Raw genomic sequence first — 13,429 nt, 5'->3', positions numbered from 1 at the left:
AGCTGTCGGTACAAACAAAGAAAGAGAATAACAGCAACAGAACAACCATTTACCAGCTGAGTATCTGATTTGGATTCAACCCACGTAAAGAGGAGGGTTGAAAATCCATGTTGGATGATGTATGTTGAGTGATTAAATTGATCGCCATCATGTCACTGCGTTGGACTAAAAGGGATATAAGATGACAGCCAGTCTGGTCAAAGATGTGTCATTGAATAACCGACTACTGCCTAGGCACAGGCACAATAGTCACAATGAAGTGTAAAACCCCAAGTAGAAAATAAGTACAAATTTAAATGTCACAGCCCAATTTTAAAATCACCAACACGGCAATTGGAAAATCTGACAGCAGTGACTCTTTGTTATGCCGAGAATAGAGTAAAAAAAAAAAAACCCGACTCCAAACAACCTGTGACTGGAATACTTTTGAACTATGCAGGAAGAACCTGCATGTCTGGACTCCGCCGGTCTGGATCATAAACCTCAGTGTCAACAAATGGTGCATGTTTTCTGCTTCATTTGTGAGAACTTGTTACAATCCTAAGAGGTCAGTAATCCTTGGGCTAGGTCCACAAGGACCTGTCGGAGCCTCCTGGACAGTTGGAGCATACTAGCAGTGATACTAGCTATAGGAGGTGACACAATATGAATATTATTCTAAACGTGTCTGAGAGATACAGATGTGTCTATCTGCTAAATCTCCTACATACACTATGATAGTGCTGTTATCATGTAGTTTCAGCATTGGCTTGGCCTCAGGGCAACACCTCTTCCGTGGTTTTTGATGCCAAAAGCCACTTGTCGATAGTAGTTGCACTTTCCGTCATGTGCTTCATGTTTTAATGTAATAGCAGCAGTAGGCCTCTAATGTGAGGCCACTGTGGAAGTGTTGGCACTGCCTGCAAGATTAACTGTGCAGCAGCATGTATGCAGTGAAACGTGGCTTCTTCTATTGAATGCCCACAAAGTCTAATTTAAATTCAGATGGTGGTTTTGGTCCATAGGCAGGCAGTGTTTCTGGCAAGTGAGCTACAAGATTGAATGCTGGTGGTGTTTCCGTGCAGAAATGGTCAGGCAAGTTATTGTACAACCGATGTTTCCTGTATGAGTCCCAAAAAGTTACTCTTATATAGCTGTTTTTCAAGGCCCAATCTGACAGATGTCTTTGGTTTGACAACTTAACACTAAGGCTGCAGCACATGACTCCCTCCCTCCCACTCACCCGCAAGACTGAATCATTCCTCCTCGAAGAATGCTGGTCATGCTTTGACACCAGTGTTTGGTAAATAGTAGCAACATCCATGGGAATGTACACATAGACCCTCTTCTTCTCACACCAAGAACAGCACACCAGCACACAGGTATTCCCTGCCCTGTCAAGGCTCACTGACCAACAATTGAAATGCTGCTTTTGAATGTGGGCTTGTGTGTGCAATTTGTTGGCAAGTGAGGTGGACTTAACTGTTCCTTTTCCACCCCTCCCCACCAACCCATTTACTATAAACACCTGTGTTTAGGGACGCTCCCTACTCCCCAATAAAAGGCTATATTTAGGTCCAGCTCTGTGTCCATCTGCCCGACCCATCTATCCGTCAGATCAGAAAGAAATCCTCTACCATGTATCTGTCGCTCCAAGCCCCTGTCATCTTTAGCCCCTACTAAATCAAACAGGGAGCTGAGTTTCCCCAAAAGCAGAAGGGGCTGCCAGAGCCATGTGAAGACCTGCTATACCCACACTGATGGCTGGGCAGCCAGATCTTTCTATGGATGTAGGTGTGAAAATGCAAAAACATCCTTCACGATATTACCTGAGATGACCGGCATTTTTTTTTAAGATGAGCTGAATGAAACCACTGGTTACCTAGCAACAGGCATGCAGCAGAGGCTACCATTAAAAACAGCTTAACTGTTATTTAACTGTTGGGCAGAAGAAATGTACCAGTACTAATGTCTGAGTCATCTTGAGTTGTTTGATTTTATTGTGGACTAATAGAGTTTTGATTGGGTAAGAATTTAGTCGATTGTTATTTTAAAAATCAGAGTATCTACATGAGTGCATTACACTCAGAGACAATAATACAATTTGATAGATATTTCCATTTCAATCTACAAATCGATTAGTTTAAGAATTCATACAGCTGTTAATCAATTCCTTTAGTTGAGAAAAGCCTCAGCAGGGACAATGGTTGATATAGTGGCTCTTAACTCTACAGTTATATCGGTGGATGAAGGTTGTTTGTCTTGAGCAAAGTGCTTAATAGTGACTATAAAGAGAAGGTTTTGGATTAAACTTCTTGGCTGTCTGGGATGAAATCAGCTGAGTGAGTGGCAGCGTTCTAGACTGTAAATCTATAGTGGTGGGTGGGTAGTAGGTTGTCTTGTGGCATATCTTTGTGGCTCCCCACTGGTTAAGGCATGAGATGGATGAATGGCAGCTGAGGCATGGAGTCTGTTGGCTCTGCCATGCCCACTGGCAAAGATGACAGGTTAAACGTGGTTTATTACAAGCTTGCTAATACATAATCTCTACCTTTTTCTCTACTGCTCAGAGCCCAGTTGTCTGCTTGTACAGATAACTAGCAGATACCGTGCAGAAATTGGGTAGTTTGGGAACTACACCGTGGTTTAAATATGCTTCATAACAAAATCAGTTACTATCATAATAATAATATCAGAGTTAAGCAAATTTGCCTTTGTCACAGGTAAAAGTTGTTGAAATTGTTAAAATTTTATTCCGTGTTGTTTAGAGAAAGAATTGAATTATGTCAATACTCAGTTATTGAAAATGTTAGTGCTCAGATTTGGTTTTAGCTGTGGATAAAGCTGTGTTGTTGACCAACTGCTTCATTCAGCACTATGCTGCACCAGATTGTTTTGGAAGTGTTTTGTTACTGGAGCATGACCTCATTGTCTCTAATGTGCAAACTCCCTGGAAGAAACACACTGAGAAATGTGTGAAATATGTCTAAAAAATATGTGAGAAGTTTCTTTCCCCAGTCAGTCATTTTCATCTTACTAATGTCTGCTGCCTTATCAGTTTACAATATATGTACTAACTGCAATATTTCCTCTCTCTCTCCCACCTTCCGTCTAGCTGGCCGATACCCCAGTTGGAGCCCAGTCAGATCAGGTTGATAGTGTACCAGGACTGTGAGAGGCGTGGCCGAAATGTCCTCTTCGACTCCAATGCCAAAAAGAGGGGAGCAGAGGAAACCCCCATCACTGTGAGTCACATGTTTGTTTTGTGTGTGTGTGTGTGTGTGTGTGTGTGTGTGTGTTGTCATCTGGAGAAAAAGACAGTTCCTGGTCTTGTTGTAATTCCAGGATTGAACTGATGCAGCAGCCTATCTACCCATCTTTTCAAATGTCTGAAACCTTCCTTAAATGATTCCCTTAATAGAAAATAAGATGTTAGTTGCACCGCTAAATACATTTTCATGATTATTTTCATTATCGATTCATCTACGGATTATTTTCTCAATTAATCAATTAATTGCTTTGTCCTTGAAATGATAAAAAATGGTGTTCACAGTTTCTCCGAGGCAACACTAATGTCTTCACTTTGCTTGTTTTGCCAGACTTAGAGGCTAAAATGGTTAAGATCTTCAAATTATCGTCAAATGTAACAAGGAAAGACAGCAAATCATCACATCTGAGAAGCTGGAACCGTCAGATGTTTGGCTTTTTGCTTGAAGAATGACTGAAACGATTAATCGATTATCAAAATAGTTGCCGATTAATTTTCTTTTGGCTGACTAATCGATTCATCGACTTATTGTTGCGGCTCTAAATGTATCTAATACAGTTACGAGATTACAGTTGTTTCTTTTTTTGTCCAATTGAATCAAGGGTAGCATCTAAATGTCTCAAGCTTGGCGTTCTGTAATCTGCAGAAACTTTGACCTTCAAAGTTCACAGACCGCAAGAATAGATGAGCAACGATAAGAGCGGAGAGACGGACATAGGCACAATCAGAGAGAGAGTCACATAGGCGTGACATGCAACATAAGTCATGTGACTGTTTCATGATGTTCAGAGGACACAAGCGGCACCTTTAACCTGCGGGACGCCTCACTGCTTTAGTGAGGCGTGTCCAGAATTTTTTGTTCCATTTGAGATGGATGCTATGATCATTAAAAAAAATTGTATTCAACTTCTTCAGCGTAACTGGGTTAGTCACAAAAACTAGTTGTGCGAGTGCTTCTTAAGTTTTGTTTCCTTTGCGTTTTTTAAACAAAAGCCTGGGTCTCCTTTCGACACGATGGATTCCAAAAAGTCTTGAGATCAAATTCTCAGGAACTTCTCAGGGTGAGGACGCCCTGAAGGCAGATATAACCTTAAAAACCTGACAGTGTGTCACACAGGTAGCGTACGTACGTGTGTGCGTGTCAGTTAAGTGCATGAGGCTTTGACCCCTTAACCAGTCAGACACAATGATTGAAACAGTTTTACTACAGCATATCAGTGTTTATCAGGGTGTGTGCAACAAAAGATATTACACATTTCAGTTATGACTTTTGACTAGCAGCTTCAGGTGTATGGCCTCTCCCATCCTGTGACACATAGTCACCTTTTTTTTTTTTAGTTCCATTTTGAATAACATGCCTAATATTTTCATAATGCTGCTGTGTGTTCCTGTCTGACCCTGACCGGTTTGTTCTGGTGCTCTTATCTCCAATAATAATAGCCTCAGCTGACAGCCCATGTGTAAGCAGCATTCTTTCATCCTCACATGACAGCCGTGTCACTCGCTGTCTGACTGTCTTTCTCTCTCCGCCTGTCTTCGTCTCTCTCTCTCTCTCTCCGGTCTGGTCTCACTCGCTCTAAATTTTCCTCCTCGTTCTGTATCCACCTTTTTCTAACACTGCTGCTTCTCTGCCCCCTCTGTGTTTCTTTCTCTTTTGAATCTGTCTCTCTTTAATGTCCTGATTGCTGTCATTTGCTTCTCTAAATTAATCTGGTTATCTTGGTCTCTCTGTAACCTTCTTAGATCACTCTCTACCTCTGTGTCTCTTTTCCTGTCTGCCTCTAACTCTTTCTCCTAATCTACCCATTTCTAATCTCTCTTTCACCCTTTAAAGTCTTCCGCTCTTTCTAGATCTCTACCTCTTCTACCTTTCTCACTGTCTCTGTTTCTTCAGCTTCTCACTCCGCACTCGGTGTCTGTCTCTCTCTCTCTCATCCTCCCCCTCATTCTCACCTGTCTGTTTCGCATATATTTTTTTTGCTTCCTCTTTGTCCAGTTTCTTTTTCTACTGACCAGGTTTTCCCTGCCCTCTTCCTGTGATGCCTCACTCTCTCTTGTCTGTCTGTCTGTCTGTCTGTCCGTCTGGCTCATCATCACGTCCACAACGCAGAAAAACACACAGACACATACTCACCTCCTGCTGACTTATGTCACCCTGACATTGGAAATAGGATTGCCTGTTTTCTCAACATTCTCAACTCATACGTGAGGATTAAATGAAGCACTACAGTTGGATTGGACCGGTGCCATATATACAAACACAATAAGAAGAGTTATGCAGTATGCATGTGTGTGTGTCAGGGGTGGGGAGTTAATGCAATGTGTTACTTGGGCCGGTGTCAATATTTTTGGTGCAACCTGGATTGTTGCCAGCTACTGTGTGACTTCTATCACATGATGGCTTTTTTGTATGTGTGTGTGTGCTTTGGGGTTGTTTTTGTTTGTTTGTTTTTTTTTTGGTGAACTCAGAGGATTTTATTTTAAGGCGAGATCAACAGCAGGAACAAGCAAAACACAGAGAGAATCAAAGGATCAAGCAGGAGACAGACAGAGATGCATGGGTGAGAAAGAGTTAAGAATGAAGAAAAGAAGAAAGGGAGGGGAGAAGGAGAAAGAGACAAATCTGATCCAGGAAAGAAATAGATGTAGTAAGGGAGAGAAAGAAAGCAGCAGGCAGGAAAGAGAGAGGGATGAAGTTGGTGTGGTGGAGGGAGAAGGAGGGAGGGAGGGAGGGAGGGAGGGAATGATTGCAGTGCTGCTCGCTCACGAGTTCCCGAAAGAGTCATATGACTGGCAGTCACATGCTGCTGGCCTCTGTGTACATACCTCACACTGCACTGCAGTGGACACACACACCCATGTACACACACACACACACAAACACACGCTTGCTCAGAATCAGAGTGGCTTCATTAGCATGAGTATGTGTATGTGTGTGTGTGTTTTACAAAATCCCTAATATTAATAATAGGGAATAGAGAATATACAGAGCATGTTGCATACATGTCTGCAGTGTTTAAAAAAATGTACTTTAAAAGAACAGAATGAAGAAAAACAATATGCCTTCTTCCTTTCAGCCTTTCTTCCTTCTGTCCTCTGTTACATTGACAGCAACAGTGGTTTCAAGTGAGCCATTACCAGAGCCTGGCTAAAAAGCGCTCACACGTACACACGTACACACACACACACATACACCCTCCCCCTCCCCCTCCCCACCCTCCCAAATGCATTCCTCTTGAATAGGCTGCCAAGTTAAGAAGGCACATGACACAGGCTGATTGAGCTCTCATTGCTTTTAGTTTGCTGTTTACATAAGTGCCTCTGGATTAGGTTTCTGTGTTTTTTTGACCTGAACTCAACAAAAATGTATTTATTTTTTCCCATCAAGATGTTTATTTGATCTGGACCAATGACCTTTTTATGTTCTGGACTGTTTAAAATGTCGTGCCATCAGAGTGAAATAAGATAGAAAATGTGACTTTTTTTTTATAGGTGAAGTGTGCTCTCAGCCTGTTGCTCTTATTATGTTCATGTTAGCAGAGGGCGAGGCCCTCAAAACTGAAATCCCCCTGCCATGAAATCCTTTTGACTTTGGTGTTATCTGTTCCCACGTGTATTGGCTGCTCCCGCGTGTATGGGCGCTAACCTTTTTAAGATATAAACACATGAACTTCTGCATCACTCTCGCTGATTTTATGTTCCTGTGCTCAAATAGCTAAGGTTTCCAGCTGCTTTTACAAGTTTAATACCAACCAAAAACAACTGTAAAAAGTTTTGCTGTGGCTGCTGAATGTTCCTAGTCAAGAGCAGAATTTCTTTTGGCTTCTTTATATTTGAAATGAAAATAAAACAGCTCTACTTGGCTAATGAAACAGTGGAAGTGGCTGATGTGCTTCAAACTCCATCAGCTTTCTATGTTTCCAGAAGCTGCTAAAGATTGTTTACATCTACTGTATAAGCTCATTTTCCATATGGTTAAAAAAGAGGATTGGTTCTTTAAGTGAATTGAGTTTAATATAATTTTTGATGTAAGTTGAACCTCGCACAGAGTAAAATGTAGCCTGCGAGCTTGTGTTCATGGAATTTGGCCTGACTCAGTTCTACTATATTTTATGTTTTGACTCCACAGAGCACTGAGGGCCAGGGGAAGATGTTTGGGAAATGCTGCCAGCTCCGTCCTACAGGAGGCAGCAGCAGTTCCTTGGACAGCTCCTCCTCCTGCACCTCCGAAACCAAGGAAACCAAGGAGCAGGGCCTCCGCTTCCAGGTAACACACATAGACTGAGACATCCATGCAAAATTTATTTACCTCTCGGCGATCACGCACATGCATACCCACACGTTCAAAGCGTCTCTTCTTCTCTCCTCGCCAGGGTTCGAGGTGTTCATCCGATGTGGTGATGCTGGGGGAAATGATGTTTGGCTCCGTAGCCATGAGCTACAAAGGTTCCACATTAAAAATCCACCAGATCAGGTAAGAAGAATAGGGGTGCATCACATCAGATCACATCAGATAGTGATTTTTTTATTAGTTAAAATGTGATGAATCCCAGGATTCGGTGGTAGTTAGATTTTCATTACTGAAAACAATGAAAGTACAGTAAATTTAAGTAGAAGGGAAGGAGACCAGAGGAACAAGAAAGGAAAGGAGAAGTTGTGAATTGATGAGGAAGAGACAAATGAAGTAGGATGTGAAAGACACACAAGCACATGAACTGAGAGTACATGCTGATGATCTTTGTCCCTGCTTTATCATCATATCAGATCGCCACCTCAGCTGATGCTGAGTAAGGTTTTCACCGCCAGGACAGGGGGCAGTGTGTACGGCAGCCTCAACACGTAAGCACACATTCACCCATCAACACACACACACACAAACACACGGTCTGTTTCCTATGGCAACTTCTTCCTCAAGGCAGCACATGCAGATATTATCTCATCTTTTTCTCTCCCCCTCTCCATCTGTCCCAGATATGGTACATACTGTATTAATGTCAACTAAGGATACTGTCTCTCTGTCTGTCTTTCTGTCCCTCTTCATTGAGTTAATCACTTTTTTTTGTCAATCATTTTTTTATTTTTTCAAATTTGCATACAGTATAATCATGTGGTTGGTACATACCATAAATCACCCCCAAAAATCTTATGAGTTACTCTTGGTTTTGTGTCTTATGTCGCACAGGTTACAGGACAGCCTGGAGTTCATTGGACAGGACAGCAACACCTTAAGGCCTGATCAAAACACTGGGCCCAACAGTCTGCTCGGGAACATAGGTAACCACAGCAACCCAGTGCCACACCATACCTTCTTTAGCTACAAATTATAGACTCACTGTAGTGTCTTAAAGGATATATAGAGCACGTTTGGCTACATATTAAGTATGATGCACATCTGATTATGACAAATATCATTTTGTAAGGATGATGATTGATTTATTTATGTTGTTCAGTAAATGACACTGCTTATCTCTGAAAAACTTAATGGAGGGACATTGGCTGCTTAAAATTGTGAATACGAGCTATAGATATGTATATGATTAAATATTGAAGTTCACATTTTCTTCATCTTATTATATAGTTGAAGTGCCTCTGCAGGACTGCAAGGTTGCAACAGATTTTGTTTCTCTCTTTCTGACCCTTTTACCATTCCTGTTTGAATACAAACCAGGCTGGATAGACTCTGCCAACAGCTCTCCCTCACTGCTCCCCTACACTGAGATGGTGAACAGTTGGAAAACTTTAAAACTGGTCTTGCAAGCACAAGTTTTCTTGGCAAACTAGCAGAATTAACTGTTATCTAATCAAACACTTGTAGCAGTATATCTCTGCTGTGACTCATCTGGTGCTTCCCTGAACCTCATGATGACTGTGGTTGTTACTGGTGGTGAATCAAGATTAACATAAATGTAAAAGTATGAAATTCTCCTAATAGAGAGAATAAAAGAGAGAACTGTTGGCAAATTCTATCCTTTTGTGCATTTTCTCTGTCATCCTCACAGAAAAAACAATAAACATCTAGTTGTACATATCAGAGATATAAAGCCTGTCATAATTGATTTGTTTGATTAGCTGGGTTTTCTGTGAGTGATACCAGCCTTCTTGTGTGTCTGTCTGTCTGTCTGACTGACTGACTGACCTACAGATAATGGTCATTACTCCATTCCAGACTAAAAAGCTCCTGTAACAAAGTTGTTTTCTTTCGGATGGTCTGACGTTAGGAGGCTACCAGCTTTCCTCCTTATTCATTCACTAACCATTGTTCATGTTTTTTTTTTTTGTCTTTCTTCCCTCCTTCTCCCTCTTTTCTATTCCATGTTTTTGTTTGTGCCGCGCAGGATTTTCTCAGCTCTGCAGCCCTCGACGGGCCTTCTCTGAACAGGGCCCTCTGCGTCTTATCAAGAGCGCATCTTTCTTTTCAGGTTGGCGCTTAAAACTGGCCATGACTGGCATGTGCCAGTTGCATGCATGTGTGTAGTAGGTTGTAGTTGCGGTAGTAGTGGTCGTACCAGCCTCGACTCTCTGCGGCTGCATGCCTGTGTGGTGATTCTTGCAATAGAAGTGGTAGCAGTAGTGATAGCATGCAATATCACAGCATGTCTGCAAATAACTCGGGTCAGATAGTAGCTGTAGAGATATTTATTTTAAGGGGCTTCCCGCCAGATACATTTGGTATATTCTTCAAAAATGGGTTTGATGAATTTGATTTAATTAATTTGGGCAGGTGAGAATATTTGTATTCAAATTGAAGCAGCATAAAATAACAGTGAAAATGCAGTTCTCTATCCCACTCCATGACACTTAAAATTGCTAGTGAACCTAAACAACACAAGCTGCCTTCTAGTAAATCTCAGAGGAAATACGTATGCCTTTTTAAAAACTTTCCTTTCGTTTATTTTGCGAATAGCAGTGTCAAATAAGATGACCTCACCCATCGCCAATAAAGTTTTTCTCAAAGAAATCATAAAATATATCTGTTATTATTATCTGACCTGAGCTTGCAGGTGTATTAGGCATGCAGAAATGGTGTGCATGGGTACTCACAGGTGTTGGTGGTTGTAGTTCAAAGACTTTGCAGTTCATTTTCCTCCTCATTGATCTTCACTAACACACTTTCACTAACTTGTCATCTTTGACAGTGGCTGTAATACAATGGGCAATAATTTAAGGCTCTGTGTGCGTTTTAAGCATCAACTATGACAATTTTCTGCTATTTAGTTGCCTGTTTTTTAAGCTTTCTTTTTCTTCCTTATAAACCTTTAATGATTCAGTCAAAATTACCTGAGCATGCATGCACTCATACAAGAACATCCATACAGTTACACAGTCTGCTGTGGGCCATTGAGCAGCTCCCCTGGACCAGCTAGGGGGGGGAATGCCTTGTTCAAGGGCACCTTGGCAGTAGTTGCTGAAGGAAAGAATAGTTAATTACTATTCTGCTTATTATGCTGAACTTTTCTCAGCGTGTGTAAACAAGTAATATGTCAATCACAATCCCACTTCTTAAAATGCCTAGTATGGGTGGCAACAGTGTGGAATTTACCAATCATCACTGCCAGTGACAGTGACACACGCTGCCTGCTCTTTATAGCCTAGGACCTGTGTGATAATATCATTTGTTTTCATATCAGTAATATAAGACCCTGCATGGCTACTACAGGGAGTATTACTTTAAACCTTGCCCATGAATCATCACTGTAAAGAAACGGACTGAATTCTCTCCCGATGAGCTCTTAGATCAGCTCTATGTTTTCCATCGAGAAGAGTAAGTACCGATTCTGTTTACTCTGATCTGGGTACTGATTTTCCACTGAGCACATTTACTGGAAAGAACAGATCAGACATCTACACCAAGTCTTTAAAGCAAATGTATTTTGCGTATTTCACTTTCAATGTCCAACTGACTCTTTAAAAGAGCAACTTTTGAGTGCAGCAATAGAATAATGCTATCATTCATTATATCATGCTGATCAGAGTGTTCCTTTGCCAGAAATATTCAGTGGTTACTCCTCCCTTCCTCTCTTGTATTGTGGTTAAACCCCTGCCCTTTCTGTAGTGAAGCGGTGGTGAGTTTTATAAAAAGAACCTCTGCCTGCGCCATGCTGCCATCTCACAATCCTGTTTAGGGCACCCTTAGGTTGGCATGGCGTGTAGCTCTGTCAGTTATGCAATGTTGGAATGGACACAATATGCCACTGGAGCGCACAGTCACACACAGACACTTAGATGTCTTGCAAAAAAAAAACCCTCACGTTGATTTGCTCGTTAATCATCTCAGCCTGAACTTTGCTTTCAACTGCACATTTAAATTTTGCATTTGTGGTTTTCTCACCTCTTTGCTGTGTACAACATTGACATTTCTCCCATTTTACCTCCAAAGTGTTGAAGAGTAGGACATTTGAGAACCAGCAAACAGGCTTGCTGACATCACATATTATGGTGTCTGTGATAAAAAGTTCTATCAAAGGTGTAGCAGCTGTTGTAGATAGTGAAAGAGAGTGAGTCAGTAAGCACGAGCCTTTTACAACAGTAGTGCTTTTGCCTTTAAGACTTCCTATTTTTGGTGTAACAAAACAGAAGGCACACTTAAAGCATGAGTATCAGTCAGTAACATCTATTTAACAGTAGAAATCAGTCCAGCATTTGCTTGTGTTTGGTCCCTTTTAGAAACAAAAAAATTTGCCCCATGTAGTGACCTCACATGTAGAAGTTGTAGTTTCTGCTTAACTTTTCTGCTACATTAAACAGCCATTTCAAACATTTTCAACCTCATCTTTACCGTATGTACTTTGGGACCCATTACACGAGGTGATGCAGTAACAAGAAAAACTCCTGATTTGAAATACCCACTTGTGTCTAGTAAAAAGAACAAAATGCAGTCCTTTTGGGACTAATTGAGATTATCGTGCTACAGCTCTACCAGGCGTAGATGCTGAGAATGTGAGGGATACAGCAGAGAACAAAAGGAGAAGCATTAACCTCTGTATTTGTCTGTGGACGATAAGAGCACTATAAGGCTCTGGCTTTGGGGTGATCCTCAGCATGCCTAGTGCTCCATTATGTTAATCATATTGGTCTTTTTCTCACAGGTTTTTTTTTTGTCTCTTGTTTTGTCATCCCTCTCATCCCCGCTCTTTTCTTTTCCCTTTATTTTCTTCCTTCTCTCTTCTCTGTCTTTGTCACCCATCTGCCCTCTCTCTAAACCTCTTCCCTTTACCCTTAACCCAACTCTTCACTTTCACCCCCCCCACCTCTCTGTTGTCCTCCTCTCTTCCTCTAGGCCACAGTCATCCCATGGACATGCCTGGCCGAGGGTTGTACGACGAGAGGGACAGCGGCATCGCCAGGTCAGGTAGGTTAATGAGACTAGAAGCCAAAGCCTGGATTGACCTACAGCTGAGCTTTGAATTGGGTTTACATTTATTCTCGTCAAGACCAAAGAGGACAAGAAACAGAGAAGATCAAGTCTATGTCAAGAAATTATTGGCCTGTTACACACAGTTTTCTGTCATCTTCTTGTTACCTCAAACCACCATAGGTTCCTGTAAATGTTTTTGATTTCTGGCTTTTTCTTTTTTGTTCCCCAAAAGATGAGTGATGCAACTAACAAGTTTATTTTTCAATCACTTCCCGGGTGGAAGTGGTCGACCTGCTTTAACTTCACTGTTGAGGTCGAGAGCATGAACAGTTATACAAGCACAGGTCCAGTTAACCGACTTAAGCTGCATATTCACTAATGTGGCATGCAGGCACACATGCACACAGTTTTCCATTCATTAAAAATGACCCGTAGGTGCATGTGGATGGAAATAAAACCTGGGAAAGCTGAGAGATGCAGGGTAAGGGAAATCAATCCTCCCTCCACTGCTCATCTTTCAGTTCTGAAAAGTTTGAAGTATTTTGACGTAAAACTAGAGAGACAGATTATCATGTAGGGATGGAAGAGAGTGTGGAGGTGTTTAAAGGGCCTCCGGGGTCCGGAAAACGTTGTGCAATGGAAACTGACCCCTGTCTCCCCTACGCTGCCCCCTACCCTCCCCCCCTCTACAAACACCACCATGTCCCACTGGCATGACTGGTACGAGGGGAATTGTGCTTTCTGCTCAAACCCGGGTCACATGCAGAGGATTAAATATAGCAGCTCTCAAAACCTGCTACTAGTAAATGAGCTTCTAATTCAAGCCT

The 13,429-nt window shown here is 41.7% G+C and overlaps 1 protein-coding gene across 2 annotated transcripts in view; it reads left to right on the top strand.

Annotated features, from left to right (window-relative positions):
• Positions 1 to 13,429, top strand: part of fnip1 (folliculin interacting protein 1) — a 40,650-nt gene that overhangs the window by 11,419 nt on the left and 15,802 nt on the right. The window contains exons 2-8 of one of the 2 annotated variants that reach the window (XM_042431616.1): positions 3,095 to 3,224; positions 7,377 to 7,514; positions 7,621 to 7,721; positions 8,012 to 8,086; positions 8,430 to 8,521; positions 9,583 to 9,666; positions 12,525 to 12,596. In XM_042431616.1, the coding sequence (XP_042287550.1) occupies positions 3,095 to 3,224; positions 7,377 to 7,514; positions 7,621 to 7,721; positions 8,012 to 8,086; positions 8,430 to 8,521; positions 9,583 to 9,666; positions 12,525 to 12,596 (692 nt within the window). The remainder of the gene's footprint in view (positions 1 to 3,094; positions 3,225 to 7,376; positions 7,515 to 7,620; positions 7,722 to 8,011; positions 8,087 to 8,429; positions 8,522 to 9,582; positions 9,667 to 12,524; positions 12,597 to 13,429) is intronic. The other variant, XM_042431617.1, reaches the window with a different exon arrangement.

The sequence above is a fragment of the Thunnus maccoyii genome, chromosome 13, assembly GCF_910596095.1.
Source record: "Thunnus maccoyii chromosome 13, fThuMac1.1, whole genome shotgun sequence".
Lineage (NCBI taxonomy): Eukaryota > Metazoa > Chordata > Actinopteri > Scombriformes > Scombridae > Thunnus > Thunnus maccoyii.
This window is presented reverse-complemented; position numbering and strand designations above follow the sequence as displayed.